General features: G+C 43.5%; 1 protein-coding gene across 6 annotated transcripts in view; it reads right to left on the reverse strand.

Moving 5' to 3' along the window:
- The window catches only part of Fbxw11 (F-box and WD repeat domain containing 11), a 139,687-nt gene that overhangs the window by 36,071 nt on the left and 85,907 nt on the right, over positions 1–17,709 (reverse strand). For 3 of the 6 annotated variants that reach the window (XM_004665001.3, XM_004665003.3, XM_045152415.1), the window contains 2 exons: positions 13,634–13,696; positions 9,742–9,967 (listed from right to left, as the gene is read on the reverse strand). In XM_004665001.3, coding sequence (XP_004665058.1) covers positions 9,742–9,967; positions 13,634–13,696 — 289 coding nt within the window. The remainder of the gene's footprint in view (positions 1–9,741; positions 9,968–13,633; positions 13,697–17,709) is intronic. The other 3 variants (XM_004665002.3, XM_004665004.3, XM_045152416.1) reach the window with 1 other exon arrangement.

A 17,709-nucleotide genomic window follows, 5' to 3' on the forward strand; every position in this document is an offset into this window, starting at 1 on the left:
TGCCATGAACAGCCTGACAATCTGCACCAGGGTGATGGAGACAGACCCTGAGGATACGCAATACACACCAAAGCAGAAACCCAGGAGCTCCTGAGAGCTCAACACTGAAGTAGACTTAAGGCACACCCACCAAGGTTCAGGGAATTTTGTGGAAGAGAGGGCAGAAAGACTGCAACCACAGGCCAGGAGGACATACCGCCCCACCCAATGACTGACTTCTGCTCTCACAATGCATAACCCACAACCCCATGGGGAGTACCAGAAACCCCAACAAGATGGACCCTCAGTGGACTGGGGACAGGAAGGAGGGAAGTAATGGTACCAATACATGATGTGTCCTTACAAAGTATATCCTTAACAAGAGAAGAAAAGGGAAGCAGGCAGGGGGATGGACACATACCAGCTACCATTCCTTTCAGAACAGAGAAAAAGCCAGGCATGGTGGTGCACGCCTTTAATCCCAGCATTCAGAAGACAGAAGCCTGGGACTACAGTGTGTGCCAGGTCAGCTTGAACTAGAATGAGATTCTATCTCAACTCCTCCCACCCAATAATCAAATTAAACAGCTTTTTAAAAAGATTTCAGAAACAATAAAGCACTCTACAAGGCTTGTGCTTGCTGTCTTGTAATTGGGGGAAGTGGTACGGTAGCACTAAGCTCTAAGAGTGTTAAGAAGCAGGGACTGAGTCACTGGATGGTCTCCTTATCTGCATGAAGCACAGACAATAATCACTGGCTTACTTCAAAAGGATCAAAATGAAATGATGTCAAAGAAATGCTTTCCAGGCTAGATGTGAACATGTGTGTCTGTTATTCTAGCGGGTGGGCGGGGCGAGGAAGGGAGGGCTTGCTCTGCACACTGAGATCTTCAAGTCTCATGATGACGCACGCAGTCACAGTGTTGATTATGGTTCCCAGGCCCACCATACACTAATTCTACCCTGGACTAGACCTAATACCCAAGTTCTCTCCTGAGAACAAAGACGTGCCCTTCCTAGTATCTTTCCTTTTACTTGTCATTACCTTAGTTAGTTACACAGTCCAAGACTAAACTGCCTTCCCTTAAACGGTCCTATCACATTAGATTCCTAAGATGGCTACAAGTTTTCCTCCCCAAAACAATTTCCCCTCATTCTGTAACTGTGTAGCCAGTTGTTTTTTTTTTTGCGGGGGGGGGGGGCATCATATAGACTTTATATGTATCCTTACTATAATGCACCTTTACAGCTCTGTGTGAATCATTCACCCCTTCTCTACAACTCTGGGGTCAGGCATCAGAAGAATGGGTGCCTTCACTAGACCTGGACAATCAGCACACAGGCTAAGTCTTCAGCTCATGCTGGGGACAAACACAGTGAATGGGTCAGAACCAAGGACAGCACCCACAAAAACAATTTCCCCACCAGACTATTACTGACGAATTCATTAATATTCAGGGGCCACCAGATGAGCCACCAGCCCTGTAACTATCTTAATGGAACTGTCCCCTAAAGACATCGCCTTCTTTGGAACTCATTCTACCGCCAGTCTGTACTGCGCCCAAAAAAGAAGTGAGGTAAATAAATATATGACTGTCATTTGGTTCCTCTTCTTACCCTACTACTGGTACTTAGCTACATTTACAAGTTGGTGCCAGTTGCTCAGTGCCCCTTTCTAACAAACAGAGGCCATGGCCATTATAGCAAAGTGACAGAATGCACAGAAGCAAAAAAAAAAAAAAAAAATCAATTCCTGAACTCCATCAACATCCAAGGGAACAGCTTTTAACATCCTGTACCTATCTTTCCAGACTTATAAACCCTAAATACTATGTAATCTCTTAGATGTCAACTAATTTTTGCAGTTAAAATGTGTCCAGCCTAACGTGACGGTGCACACCTTTAATCCTAGCACTCAGGAGGCAGAAGTAGGAGGGTTACTGTGAGTCTGAGGCCAGCGTGAGATTACATTGTGATTTCCAGGTCAGTCTGAGCTAGAGGGAGACTCTACCTCAAAAAAAAAAAAAAGTAGCATCCAGTTTAACAGCCAATATTTTGCAAGTGTGTCTTCAGTTCTTGGGAGCAGATTCGCCTGGCAGTCTCCGCTGAGCCCGCTGCTGCAGGACCACACAGAGCTGTACAGGGTTCTGGCCCCAGGAGCCCCACACTTGGCTCTCAATTACCTCTCAATGTTCCCCAAGTCTGAAAATCAGTCACATGTTTTGTCTTTCCTGGCAAACAATGTATTCATGGTTATTTATTTGAAGGATTTCTAAATACATCTGCACCTTTATTGTTTAAAGCCATTTGCTTAGTGGGAAGGAAAAATGTCAGTTAAATGAGAGTAAAACCACACTTCTTTTTTGTTACCACTATAACACGTATTACAAGCACACTATCCCTTCTTTATATTTCATACAAATGCTTTACATTATTTGGGTTTTAGTGTTTGTTCTTGACACCATTCTCAAAAGTTCAGGAACCTTCTGTGAATCTCAAAGATCACATGTCCCTTTCTTCATTTTGGCAATTTTATTAAAAATGTCACTATGGAGGCCAGGTGTGGTGGCACATGCCTTTAATCACAGCACTCAGAGGCAGAGGTAGGAGGATCACCGTAACTTGGAGGCCACCCTGAAACTACATAGTGAATTCCAGGTCAGCCTGAGCTACAGTGACACTCTACCTAGAAAACCTTGTTTAAAAAAAAGAAGTCACCATGGCTAACAAATGAATCACTGGAATTGGACATTTCAGAATCTCTCAGCTCTCCTAAATTTAGTCTATATTCATCCTTCTTATATTATATTTTAATCATGTTACCTTTTAATTTTTGTTTGAGAGACAGCAAGTGAAGGGGGGAAGAGAATATGAGCACACCAGGGCCTCTAGCCACTGCAATCAAGCTCCCAGATACATGTGCCACCTCGTGTGCACGTGTGACCTTATGCGCATGCACCAACTTGCACGTCTGCCTTACACAGGTTCCAGGGAGTCAAAACTGGGTCTTTCGGCTTTGCAGACAAGTGCTTTAACCGCTAAGCCATCTCTAACACGATCACATTTCTTTTAAAGTCTAGTCTCTAGCTACAAGGCTTAACAAACTGCGCTTTGAGTTTTTCTAATTGTGGTACTCATCTGACTTCCTCTTCTAATGTGTACACTGTACATGGTATATACAGTTTACACATCACTATGGAGAGTCTAATTGGAAATAAACACACCTCAGCCAATTTCTTGAATCCTCTGCTCACTGACAGATGAGAGAGCTGCCTTTTCAGCCTCAATAGCAAGTTCCCCATCATCTGTGAACTGGGAAAACACCCCAATCTTCTACTGGATGACAGATCTATAACTATGACTGCTAAAGGGTCTACGGTGTAATTTTTTATTCAAAAAAAAAATTATTTATTTATTTATTTGAGAGTGACAGACACAGAGAGAAAGACAGATAGAGGGAGAGAGACAATGGGCGCACCAGGGCTTCCAGCCTCTGCAAACGAACTCCAGACGCGTGCGCCCCCTTGTGCATCTGGCTAACGTGGGACCTGGGGAACCGAGTCTCGAACCGGGGTCCTTAGGCTTCACAGGCAAGCACTTAACCACTCTCTAAGCCATCTCTCCAGCCCTTTTTTTTTTTTTTAAGATAGGGTCTTGTTATAATACAGGCTGACCTGGAATTCACTATGTAATCTCAAGGTGGCCTCTAATTCATGGTGGTGAAATGCCTCATAACCCCAGCACTCACTCCTGAGACAGACGGGGAACCGCTGGGCCGCACAAATGGGAGAGACCCTATCTCAGAAAATAAGGTGCAGAACAATGAAAAAAAAAATCCCAGCAATAAAACCCGGCTTCCCCAGATGTACCCCTAGCCTGGCGAGTCTGTACCTCAGTGATGAAGTCCAGGAATCCACACCTTTGAAAAGGGCCACCTACTAATGGTGATGTTTGGGGTCTTACTGGCTTACAGCAATGGTACCCCTTTTTAGTCCTCTTCCATCCCTCCTCAACAGTGACTGTTCACAACTAATCCATCAGTAAGTTTTGCATAGGCAAATCCCTGACCAACACATATTTTCTCTTCTATCAAATGCCACCAGACATCTCAACCTCAGTGTGAAACCGTGAAGGTTAAACTTGGTTTGTCACTATTTTACACTCACTCCAACCTTCCAGGACACAGCATGCTTTAGTTTTAGGGAATACGCAGTGGTAATAAAATCAGTTAACCTCACTTGATCTTGTTTTGTTCAAATGCTACTGTTTTTAGCTATCCATTGTTTTTTACCTATCTATTTTCCATAACACAGGAATGTAAAATGCTAAAACAGATTGTGACACATACTCTGAAATGACCCTCGAGGACAGATGCACTCATAACCTCATTTTAATATTTTATCTGTATCTTAAATATTTCTTTGAGAGAAAGAGATGGGGGGAATGGGTGTGTCAGGGACTATAGCTACAGCAAATGAACTCAAGATACATATGCCACCTTGTGCATCTGGCTTTTGGGGCATACTGGGGAACTGAGTCTGGGTCCTCTGACTTTGCAGACAAGCGCTTTAACCACTAAAATTTCTCCACCTTTCATATCCTCATCTTACAGGGAAGTAAGTTCCCAGCACTGCTGGGAAGGCTAGCAAGGTCACAGACACAAAGAGCCAAACACACAGCAAGTGCTCTGGAAGCAGTAGCCTTTCTCTCCTTCCTCTTCCCCCAAATCTCCCTAGCTGTAAGGGTGCACGGAGGCCAATATTCTTCACCTGTAGAGAAACAATATCTCTTCCAGAAAAAAATAAAATGAAGCTAACCCACCTCTATGATCTTAGCATAAGCCTCATGTTCCTAAGCAACATGAGAAGAGTAAGCACCTCACAGTCTGCACCAGGCTGCAAAGAGTACTCATCCCTGGGACCCTACAGAATGTAGGACAAAGAGGTTACTGCAGGACTAGAAAAGGCTTCTAGGTGCTAAAACTAAGTATTTTCCTAACACACGTGTCTGGCTCTCATTAGTCTATCATGCTGAGTGAGGCTCTCCCCCGCCCACCATACCCCACCACCCCTTCCTAGATCCACATGAGGACACACCACAGCCTCAGAGAACAGAGGCTGTGACATTGCACAGAGCGCTGTTCACGAGCACGTGCTGCTGGTGCTAATTACAGGCACCACATCAAAGTCTGGAAAATTTTCAGAAATAAATTAAACAATTAAAAGGCACCAATTTCAAAGCTCAACATGTAAGTAACACTGTATTAAAATGACACTCAAATGTGTGATGTCAGTTTGATGCCCTTGACCGGGACCAGTTGTAATACAGCTGCTTAGATTGTACAAATTACAAAAGCTTATAGTATTTTAGAAACGTTCCAGAGAGCAGTTTGCTGCACAGAAACTTATTTTCCTGCCCATTTTTGCTGTCTCTTCTCTCCCTAGTTGCAAATCTAGCTGCAAGGTGTGAGGTTAGAAACCCACCTAGAACAAAGCCATCAAGTACAATGGCCTGTCAACGGCACCTTTCACTTGGGATACACGAATCAAAGGCTAAGCATAGAACAAAGTGGAAGGCAGCTCTGGTCACAGGGTCCAGTGACTAATTCCATAAACCATCTAGGAAACAAAACCAGAGAGTGGTGTGCACATGCCCGCGTGATAGCAGGCTGAACCAATGCGGAAATCAGTATGTGTTTAAAACTTCCTAGCAATGTGTTTTTCCTCAGGAGAAGCAAGTATTTTCTGCTCTTCTAGGTGCTTTGTCCCTGGCATGTGTGTGTGCTTGTGTGTACAGATAGGCACACTGCCCACGTGCAGAGGCCAAAGAACATCAGGCGTCCTCCATCGCTCTTCCTCCTTATTTCCCTGAGACAAAGTCTCTTGGTGAAGCTGGACCAGTGTCCCAGCCATCCCTCCGTGTCTGGCCTCTCAGCACTGGGGTTCCAGGCATATGCTTGACTTTTACATGAGTGCTGCAGATAAAAGTCGGGTCCTTGCGCTTGCATAGCAAGTGCTCTTGCCCACTGAGTCATCTCCCCAGTCCACTTTGGGCTTTTGCTCCCTTTTGGCTGCTATTCTCAGAGCACCCACTATGAAGTACGTTATTTTAATGCTGACAACATGTCATGAAGTCTTTTATTCTTTCATACATGTGGAAAAGGGCTACAAAAAGTGAGGCCGTAAGACTGCTGCATGCAGGGTGTGTCTAAACCCAGCTCTCGTTTTCTTCCACCCCCAGATGCTGGGTCTGTGGCCTGCATCCTGCCTGAACCCAGAGCTCCTTCCTCACCATCTCCCAAGACCTCTGATCTAGTCTCCATCATGCTTTCAGTCCCTAACAGTTGTCCATCCTTACTTGAGGATGAAACAAATTACTAGACTATGGCCAGGAAGCTAAGTTTCGAAATTCTCAACTGCTGTGATCCCTCATCAAACCCATCACTAATGCTTATCATCCTCTTTGAAGTCCAACTCGCCTCTATTTTAAGTGGTATAAATTTTCTCTTTAGCAACAGTTCTTACAAACCACAAACAGCCTGCAGAAATTGACACTGCAGACTAAACATTTACCATGATTTTTAGAAAAGCAGATCATAATTATCACTTTTTCCACTGAACCAAAAGGAGCCAGAGACCACAAACTTTTTCCATTTTTCCTATACTGACAGGTACAGTGTTCACAGTAAGCATTAAAAGGCCAAAACTATAGATAATTCTATGGAATGACTGGTTTTCACAATCAAAAGTTCCAATTGTCAATTTTAACAACAAAAATTCAAGCTCAAGGTCATTTACAGAAAAAGTTGAATCCCAAACTAGTAGCAAGCAAGTGTGCGTGCACGCATGCACACACACACACGTTTCTCTACATCTTATTAATCTAAGTGCGCACACACACACACACACACACACACACACACATGCTTCTCCGCATCTTAGTAATCTAAGCATGCATACACATGCACACACACACCCCTGCTTCTTTTCCACATCTTAGTAATCTAAGCGTGCACACGCACACACACACCTGCTTCTTCTCCGCATCTTAGTAATCTAAGCGTGCACACATGCGCGCGCGCACACACACACACACACACACACCCCTGCTTCTTCTCCACATGTTCTTCAACGCACACCCCCCACACCCACAGACCTGGCTCTTCCATCTGTTCCTAAGGCAGGGTCTGGAATAAGAACTAAAGCCAGACTTCATCCAAGTCTACTAGACACTAACAAAATCAACTCGGCCAGCTTGTCCCCAGCTATTAGATTCACATGTACGAAACATACTGACATATGTATATATGTTCAGATCAAATCCTGTTAAAACAAATAGCATTTTAACAAAAATATTTCCATGTCCCAGCCAACAGTCCATTCACTACATATAACATTCAATACCACAAAATTCCACCTTAACAGAGATATGGACAATGCCTTAAAATTCGCTGTAATGAAAACTGAATTGTATGCAATTATACTAACCATATTTATATACATAACACATGTTCATCTGTTCTGCCTCTTATCCAAGGCTGCATACTTCCCAAAAGGAGTTCCTCAAAGTACCTACACAAACCAAGAGAATGTCAACAGTGCCACCTGGTGGCCATAAACACAAGAGACATTCACTGGCCTTCAGAACCTTTTAGAAAACAAATTATAGGGAAGAAAATAAAACCACAACAGTAGAACACAAACAATAAGCAGGGCTGTTTGAGAAAAATGGAGGCCTAGCCTCATTTAGGTAAAACTTTATCTGCCAAAAAAAAAAGTACAATTATGAGCCGGGCATGGTGGCACACACGCCTTTAATCCCAGAACTCGGAAGGCAGAGGTAGGAGGATAGCCATGAGTTCAAGGCTACCCTGAGACTACCTAGTGAATTACAGGTCAACCTGGACTAGCATGAGACCCTACCTCGAACAAAAAAAAAAAAAAAAAAAGATAAAGTACAAATTATGAATGTAAAAGAGTTCAGGGAATGCAGATACACACATACCCAGCTTCATTCCAATACTTCCCCCTTCTCTTACAATAAGACGCATGTCTCTCTCTCATCTGTCTCTTACTACTCTAAAACTAATGCTTAAAAAAAAGTCAAAATAAACAACCAGAGAAACATGCACAACAGTTACGTATGAGAGATTAGAAGAATGAAGGTTGAGGGAGAGGATGTAAGAACAAGCTTCAAAAATGTAAGAGGGTCTGGAGAGATGGATTAGGAGTTAAGGCACTTGCCTGCATAGCTAAAGGACCTAGGTTTGATTCCCCAGTACCTATGTAAAGCCAGACACACAAGGTGGCACATGCCACTGGAGTTCATTTGCAGTGGCTGGAGGCCCTGGTGTGCCCATTCTCCCCCCCCCTTCCCTCCCTCCCTCTCTCTCTCTCTCTCTCTCTTCCTCTTTCTCTCAAATAAATAAATAAAATTTTTAAAGAATGTAACAAAGATTACACCTCATCAGGGCCCCAGCTGAAACCACAGAGTTACTGGGGAAATGATTAAGAGTGCTGCTTTCTTGGCAAACCTGGTATCAGCACAAGGGTGAAGGAGATAGACACAGAGAACACTCAACTCCTACCAAACCAGATATCCAGAGACACAGAGGCTCCCAAGAGCCCATCACTGAAGTAGACCTAAAACGAAACTAACATGGCTCAGGGAAATTCGTGGAAATGTGGAGGGACAGAAAGATTGTTAGAGCCACAAGTTGGGACTTTATGCACAGAGATATTGGTTCTTCCCCATTACTGATGGCTAACCCCACAATGCACAAATCACAATCCACATGGGAATAACCGGCATCCCTAATGTGGAGGGTCCCTGGAGGGGGAGGACACAGGGATAAGGGTAAGGATGGTACCAACATTTGCTGTTTACACACTGAGTATGTCCATAAAACTGATAATTTAAAAAAGTAACAAAGACATCCCACAGGTTTCCTTAGTTTCTTTATCATTCCTTAAGTATCTCTTCAGAGCAAATGAGTATCATAACATAAACTTTAGGGCCTTGGCAAGGCAGTACATATATTACATTACCATCATAGTGTGGTACATGTATGTGTGTAATATTTATTTATTTTTGGTTTTTCAAGGTAGGGTCTCACTCTATAGCCCAGGCTGACCAGGAATTCACTCAGTAATCTCAGGGTGGCCTCGAAACTCATGGCCTCCTCCTTCTGCCGCCCAAGTGTTGTGATTAAAGGCATGTGCCACAATGCCCAGCATAAGTGTATTTTTTAAAATAATTTTTAAAACTTATTTGTAAGGAGGCAGAACAAGAACGCAGTGGGTGCATCAGGGCCTCTTCTACTGCAAACAAATTCCAGAGGCATGCACCACTTTGTGCATCTGGCTTTACATGTATACTCGGGAATCAAACCCAGGCCATGAGGCTTTGCAAGCAAGAGCCTTTAACCACTGAGTCATCTCTCCAGCCTCCCTAAGTGTATTTGTTTAAGTACCTTATTAAACCGAATAAAGCAATAATAATGTCCAATAATCAATACTACTAATCACAGAAATGGCCACATTTCCTAGAAATACACCTACCGTATTTTTAATACATGGTACTTTCAGAAAAACTTTAATTCAAAAATACAACAGGGTTCCAAAGACATGGTGACCCACAGAGTAGTCATTCCATCACCCCTCTTATAAGCCTCTGCTCGGCTCTCGGCTCCTGGGCGGGGCACCTCACTGCTCTCTCTACAGAGCCGGAGCCGGAGCCGGAGCCGGAGCCAAGCGCGCCTACCTGGTAGCGCAGTGATGAAGTCCCGCTGCAACATGGGCTTCAGGTAAGAGTTAATATGTCCATGCTGATAATGACACATTCGTGAGATAAGATGCTCCACAAATTCCACTTGATCTGATTCAGACCACTGGTCAAAATATTTAATACACAAGTCCTTTTCTTTTTGGTAGTTTCCCTCTGATGGTCTCTTTCTGGAGACGATCACAGATGATGTTCCATTACTTATCTATTTTAGAAAATCAAAGAAAGAATAATTAGCTTGACAAGAGAAAGCAATCTACTATTTCATTTGAAATATTTATGCTCTATATATTTAATGTTCAAATGCTAATTTCAACCTGAAATCAAACTTATTATTACTTAAAGTTGTTTTGTGGACCTATGACCTTCAATTAACCACCATAGTAACCACTGATGGCAACTGCTACTAAAGCTAAATTATCTTCTATCACCATTCTCCAATGCCTGCTCCAAAACTTATTCTGGAGATGACCCTCTTAGGCCTGCCCTACTGGCAAAGTGGCAACTAGTTGGCTATTAGCAATTTGTGTTAATTCCTCCAAGTTAGAAGTTAATGCTAACTACAGCAGTCCCCCTTATGTTTGAATGCATTTGAAAACCCCAAAATGCATGTCTGAACCCATGAATAATCAAACCCTATGTCTTTTTGAACACACACACACGCCTATGATAAAGTTTGGCTTATATATTACATCAACATTGAACAGAAAGCATTCTAGCACTTAAGTGAACATGCATACTCCCTTCCCTCTCTTTGTTTCATATCACGGGTTCTACAAGTAATTAAAAGTATATGGGGACATTTCTGTTCATTCTTAGAGCTGTGCATGCATCAGAGTAACTGAGCACTTCTTGATACAGATTGCTGAGCCTTGCATCCGAGGCTCTGAATCAATTTGTCTGCATTACAGCCAGAAAATCTGCATTTCCAACAATTCTGGAGTGAGACCGAAACTGCTAGTCCAAGCTGAACTTCAGGAATGGCACTGATAACTCCTCCAGGTGTGTGCAACCTTTAGACATTTGACACACGCTGCCACCTACAAAGTTCATACTCCAGACCTTGCAATCAAGTGATCAACAATAAAGTCTCCTAATGTCTTAAAGTAAGTTTACAGTTTTGTGGTGGGCTATGGTCGTGGCTATCCCCCGTCAGCAGACTGGATGCCACATGCACTTAGAAGGCAAGTATGTTGTGCGGAACCTCAAAGCAATTCCATATACAAAGCTTTACTTTGACCTGGTAGCTTTGATTGCCTCCATATTGTTTCCCAGAGATACTAAAAAGAGCCAAATACACGACATCTAGAGAACAGCATAAATTAAAAAAATTACCGAGAGCTGGGGAAATGGCTCAGAGGTTAAAGCGCTTACTTGCAAAGCCTACCACCCCAGATTCAATTCCCCAGTACCCATGTGGAGCCAAATGCACATAATGGCAGGGGTCTGAAGATTACTTGAAGTGATGTGCAGACTCTTACCCTCTTCCTTGCAAATGAATAAAAACATTTTTAAAACATTATCTACACCCTATACTCAAGCCATAACTACTACTCATACTCTGAGGCTCAATAACACCCTATTTAAAAGCAAAATCATGGGCTAGAGAGATGGCTTAGCATTTAAGGCACTTGCCTACAAAGGCAAAGGACCTCAGTTTGACTCTGCAGGACCCACATAAGCCAGATATACAAGGTACACATGTGTCTGGAGTTTGTTTGCAGTGGCTGGAGGCTCTGGCATGCCCATTCTCTCTCTCCCTCCCTCCCTTCTTCCCCCCTTCTCTCTCATAAATAAATTAATTAATTAAATTAAATGAATTTAAAAATAAAATTACCATGAGTTCAAGTCTACCCTGGGCTACAGTGAGACCCTACCTCCAGAAACCAATCAATCAATCAATCAATCAATAAATAAATAAATAATCAATCAACTCAGGGTTTTTATCAAACATTTCCCAAGCCATCTGTCCATCAGTCCTCTGACAGCCTATTTATTCACTCATAGTAACAGAGTAATAACACACCAGAGCATTTCAGAACTGAAGAACTGTGTTGCAAATGCCCATTAATTTCATTTAGGAATTTGTCTCAGAAGTCTTACACAGAAAGACTAAGCTTTTATTACAGGCATGTCCCCTAACTTAGACTGAACCAATTTAATATAAAAGATATTCACTGTAAAGATCCAAACTAGCTATTGACCTTCTCCGTAACAAAAAATCTTAGCAGTTTCATATCTGGCATAAGTTCTTATGTCCACACTCAGAGGCAAAGTCAGAAAACATGTATCTCCCACCTAATTTACATTACCATCCATATATATCAAGTTCACCCACTGTAACCTAAGTGAGAGCGTGCTCAGTGGCACCACATACCACCAGAGGGCAGCAATGAACAGGACTTTTAATTGTGTTAGGCAACATTCCTAACAGATGCTAAAACAAGAGCTCAAAACAGAGACATAAACTTTCTTTGCTGTGACACTAACAGCAGCATAAGAAGGCGCATCTGTGCCATTTTTCAAGCATGACAATACCTATCATAATGTCTTAAAAGGAGAAAACATGTAACTGCCTAAATCCAGCCAACTGCTAAAGCAAATTACAACACAGCCATTAAAATTAGGTTTGTAAAGTAGACTGCAGTAACCAGAAATCATACTTGTGAAATCATAAGGAACAAAGGGAGTGATACAGAACTCTGTGCATCAGCACGACCACAGGGCTGTGTGAAGAGGGGCGTGCACGAAGACAAGGAAGTACATGCACCAAAACGCCCAGTGTCGTTTGGAACTTAGATATTTCCTTTATTTTCATAGTTTAATAATGCTACCTTGGGTTTTTTTTGGGGTGGGGGCGCTACAGAATGGCTGCTAGCCCCCTAGGCTCTACAGTATTTGTGTACCACTAAGGAGCTCACCAGAAGGCAGACACATGAAAGAAACCCTCAAGCTACAATATTAGGATCCACTGTGAACCGAAATAAATCAACTGTTGAAGAGAATCCAAACGTAAGCTAAGAATTGTGGACAGCACAAAATGTCTTTGCTCGCGATGCTCAAAACACAACGGCCTGCGCACTGCTATGTAGCGACTCCCATCATGTTTCCAGCCGCTCAGCACAGTCTGAGCTGACTTCAGCTCCCTTAGAGACTGGCTGCCCGGTTCCCACTAGCTCATCGGCCTCTTTACTTTTACTCAAAGCAGCCCAGAGCATTTTGCAGCTCCCATTTACATTTGTTTTGCCACTGCTTGTGTCTTCAAGAAGGAAAAGGATATATACTGTAATGGTCAGTGACACTACCAAACCATGCTCCCCCAATATCCCTCCTCCCCCCCTCCAAAAAAAACTGGAGGATTGGGAGGAAAACTAAAAACAGATCCAAGAAAAGTCATTAAGTTGAAAAGGAAAAGAAAATTTAGGAAATCCGAGTGCAGGGAGAGAAGTGGGGATAGCCAGGGTGGCCTTCAGTCCCAGCACTGAGTTAAAAGGTTCACTGTAAGTTTGAGGCCAGCCTTGGACCACACAGTGAATTCCAAGTCAGCATGGGCTACAGAGAGACCCTGACTGGGGGATGAGGGGGAGCTAGTGTGTGGCATGGCACTATACTTATGACAAAGGACACCACCTTGTCTGGCTCTGGCCATAGATTGAACACTTTGGGCTCTAGCCCTGTGGCAATCATAGTGAAAAGGCCAAAATTCTTACTGTCGGTAAGGAGCCTTCCCTCTGGAAAAAGGTGATCAAGCAGGGTGGACTCAAAGTAGCACATTCAGTCACCGAACACAAAGGCTGGGCTCTGGGTTTCGTGAGGACAGCTGAGGGTGCAGCTTATCTACAGCAGTCAGCGGCTAGCTTATTGTTCCTACCTGCCATAGAGTACTTTTCTTTGGGGACTCATCTTCATTTTGATCTTCCATAACTGAAGTGTTCTAAGGGGGGAAAAACAGGTTATTTGAATTATGCCAAGTTTTGCAAATTCTAAATGACTAAAAGACAAACTTTGAAACCCCAACTACAGTACATCTAACTCATGTCGTTTCAGGTCAAGGACACTGTGCTCAGCTTGGTGGCACAAGGAGAGTAAGCATCTAGTCTTCACTTAAAGGCTGGGCACGCTCAGAAAGCAGCACTGTTACTCTTTACTGGAGGCAGAAACCTGGAGATTCACAAAGTTCCCAATGATTGCATCAAACATTTACCACAACTGCTGAGCGTGGTGGTGCGTGCCTTTCATCCCAGCGCTCGTGGGAAGGCAGGGGTAGGAAGATCGCCATGAGTTCAAGGCCACCCTGAGACTACAGAGTGAACTCCAGTTTGGCCTGGGCTAGAGCAAGACCCTACTTCAAAAAAAGAAAAAAAAAAAAGTGCCTCGCCTGCTATTCAGTAATCCACCCCCATCAACCAGCAAGTGAGAACACCAAAACCTTCCAAGAGCTTCAAGCCCTATCCTCCTCCCCATACATAGCCTTGTTTTGGGGGAATGGCTTTGCAATCTCCCCCAGTGAATATGGGTGCCCCAGCCTTTTCCCTGAAGGGGAGGATGCTGTTAGCTACTAACAATCTGGCTTGTCTAGGGAATGCATTATCTTTTGATTTCTGTGTTTACTGCACAAAGAGGCACTGTGTAATTATTCTTTCTGGTGACCTAGCCGCTCAATAGCTACCCATTAACTGGAGATTATACATGACTGGACTCTCCCTTTTGAAGCTTCTACCTAATGGCTAAATGGACCCCTAATGAAAGAGGAAAATGGGAGAGTTATGCTGAAAGAAACAACTCATTTATGGTCCACAGTCTTAAGAGTCCTGCCCAAACCTAAAGCTCTAAAATTAGGTACAAAATTTAAACTATAATATTTGTCCGATAGCTTTATTCAAAAATTGCATTATAGGTCTATTAAACCTGTCAATGTTTGTAAGATATTGCTTATCCCCATTAAGTAAGCCTAGCTCTTAAATTCTCCTTCTTTTCCTTTACCCTGCAAGTCATAAACCCGCAGATGCCTTCCAAACAGTCCACTGGAAATACTCAGAACTGTTAATAGCAAGGGAGTCACCACCAGTCACTAATGACAAGCATTTGTCCCTTGGCTGGTTGGTCACAGATACAGCTCAACACGGGAACAAAGACCAATGCTGTGAAACCAAAAGTCACAAGTTAGAGCTCATACTTAGTCTCCCACTCCACTTCACGGACTTCAGAATGGAAGTCACCTGTGGAGTTAGCACAGACCGCAGGGCGTAGAGGACGGGCGCGTGGTGCTGGGTGCTGAGTGGTGTTCAGTGAAGACCTACTCTCTGTGGTTTTGAAGGGGCTACTCTTCCAGAGGTAATGGCTGCACATGGTTGCCTATAGGGAATGCTATTAGCTACCTCAGTTTAAAAAAAAAAAAAAAAAAAAAAGGTTAATCCCAGCACTCAGAAGGCAGAGTTAGGAGGATCACTGTGAGTTCAAGGCCACCCTGAAACTATATAGTGAAATCCAGGTCAGCCTGGATTAGAGTGAGACCCTACCTAGAAAAACATTTAAAAAAAAAAACTGGGCCAGGAGTGGTGGTGCACACACTGGAGAGGCAGAGATAGGAGAACTGCTGTGAGTTCGAGGTCAGCCTGAGACTACATAGTAAATTCCAGATCAGCCTGAGGTACAGTGAAACCCTACAATCAAAAACCCAAAAAATAAATATCAAATATCGGGCTGGAGAGATGGCTTAGTGGCTAAGGCACTTGCCTGTGAAACCTATGAACCTAGGTTCGATTCCCTAGATCCCACATAAGCCAGGTGCACATGGTGGTGCATGCATCTGGAGTTTGTTTGCAGTGGCTACAGGCCCTGATGCACTGCCCATTCTATCTCTCATAAATTAATTAATTAATTTTGTAAAAAATTACTTAAGACCCAGACACCAAGTCTGCAGCACCAGAGATGAAGAGTCCTGAATGGGAAGTGGGCTGGATAAGGAAGAAACAAAAATAGCACTTGGGAAGGTTCCTCTGAATGTTCTATTAAAAGGCCAGGGGACTTAGACAAACACATAATCCCTTAGAAGAATCAGCAAAGGGCTGGAGAGATGGCTTAGCAGTTAAGTACTTGCCTGTGAAGCCTAAGGACCCCAGTTCAAGGCTCAACTCCCCAGGACCCACATTAGCCAGATGCACAAGGGGGTGCACACATCTGGGGTTTGTTTGCGGTGGCTGGAGGCCCTGGAGCGCCCATTCTCTCTATGCCTCTTTCTCTGCCACTCTTAAATAAATAAAAATAAAACAAACAAACAAAAAGAATCTGCAAAGGGAAAAAGGTGACTTCATCCCTGAGTGTGGGAGCTAGAAAGTGGTACTGAATGTCACCATGTCTAAAGAGGGGTAAGGAAAAAAGTGGCATGCCTGGACACATGAATGGGGACTAAGTGGAAGAGAGATAATTTCCAGGTGCCCAACTAAAAACGTCTGTAGTTTAGGGGCCTGAATTCTCCTGAGCTATTCGGATCTAACCCACCTTAATGCTTTCTTCACTCACTGAAGGTATTCAAAGATCAAAAGTCTCTGCAGGGTGCACCAGAAACAGCTGTCTTTGTAATGAGAATTCCCTTTATTGACAATTCATACATATGAAATACAGGCATAATGCATACCTACATACATAAACACATAATGAGCTGGGTGTGGTGGTGCATGTCTTTACTCCCAGAGGCACAAGGAGGAAAACAGCCACGAGCGCTACATTGTGACTTCCAGGTCAGCCTCAGCTAGAGTGAGACCCTACCTTGAAAAACACACACAGCTATAGCTAGATCATAATCTCTCCTTCCACCACCGTCCCTTTTTCTCCTCCCCTATTCTCCCACCACTGAATCTCTTCTTTCCAACTAGTCCCTCTTCTATTTTAGTGTATTTTCCCCTCCTCCACCACCCATTACGTGTTGACAGGCCCAATATTATGCAGGTCTTGTGCCAGAAACAATAGTGGCTGTGAGGTCAGTAAGGCAATGGCCACTGTGTATCTGGAAGATTGCATCCCAAAGCACTCCTTCCCATCCTTTGGCTCTTAACTTGTTTTCCCCGCCATGTGGTGAGAAACTGTAATTCATTTGTTTCACAATACATAATTTCTACTTCTATAGTTGGCAGTCTTTCTATAACCCTCTGAAGAAACAACTCTCTTGAGGTCTGACTGAAGAGGCTGAAGTGTTCCCTTTAACACAGTTCTGAGGGTAAGAATAGCTCCTCTACCCTGAATAGTTTTTCAACTTCTCTTATAAATGCTTAAGAAAAACCACGCCCCTCTCTCAGTTCTAAGGTCCAAACACAAGCCCCTGTGTAGCTAGGAAAATATTCAACCACTGAGCCAGATACTGAGCCACATCCTCAATGATTGTTTCTAAAGACAGATGTTCTCAGCAAAAAAGCCTTAGGGTCTGAAGAGGTTTGACAAATGCTACAGGACCAGGGCCTTCACAAATGGGGGAGGGGCTCATGATGCCCTGCCCCTCCCTGAGGAGTTAGTAGCAGTTTAATGCTTGCTGGAGGAGGGAAAGGCATTTCCTACAGTAAGTGGTAAATTATCCAGGTTCCAGGAAATAACTCCAACCGATTCTAGTGCAAGGGACCCCAATTTAAACTCAGTGGGTCTGTCTGTGTCACCATCCCCCACCACTGCTGCACGCACACGCACACGCACACAAGTAGGAGGGACTTGTTAGAAAGAAGAGGTCCAGTGGGAGTGGAAGAGGGATTAAGAGAGGGTAAAGTGGCTGGAGAGATGGCTCAGCAGTTAAAGGCGCTTGTTTGCAAAGGCTAACAGCCTGGGATCAATTTCCCAGTACCCACATAAAGCCAGATGCCTCTGGAATGCATTTGTAGTGGCAAGAGGCTCTGATGCACCCATAGTCATTCTCACTCATTCATATTCTTTCTTTGCAAATTAAATAAATAAATAAATAAA

This window comes from Jaculus jaculus, chromosome 6 (genome assembly GCF_020740685.1).
Source record: "Jaculus jaculus isolate mJacJac1 chromosome 6, mJacJac1.mat.Y.cur, whole genome shotgun sequence".
Classification (NCBI taxonomy): domain Eukaryota; kingdom Metazoa; phylum Chordata; class Mammalia; order Rodentia; family Dipodidae; genus Jaculus; species Jaculus jaculus.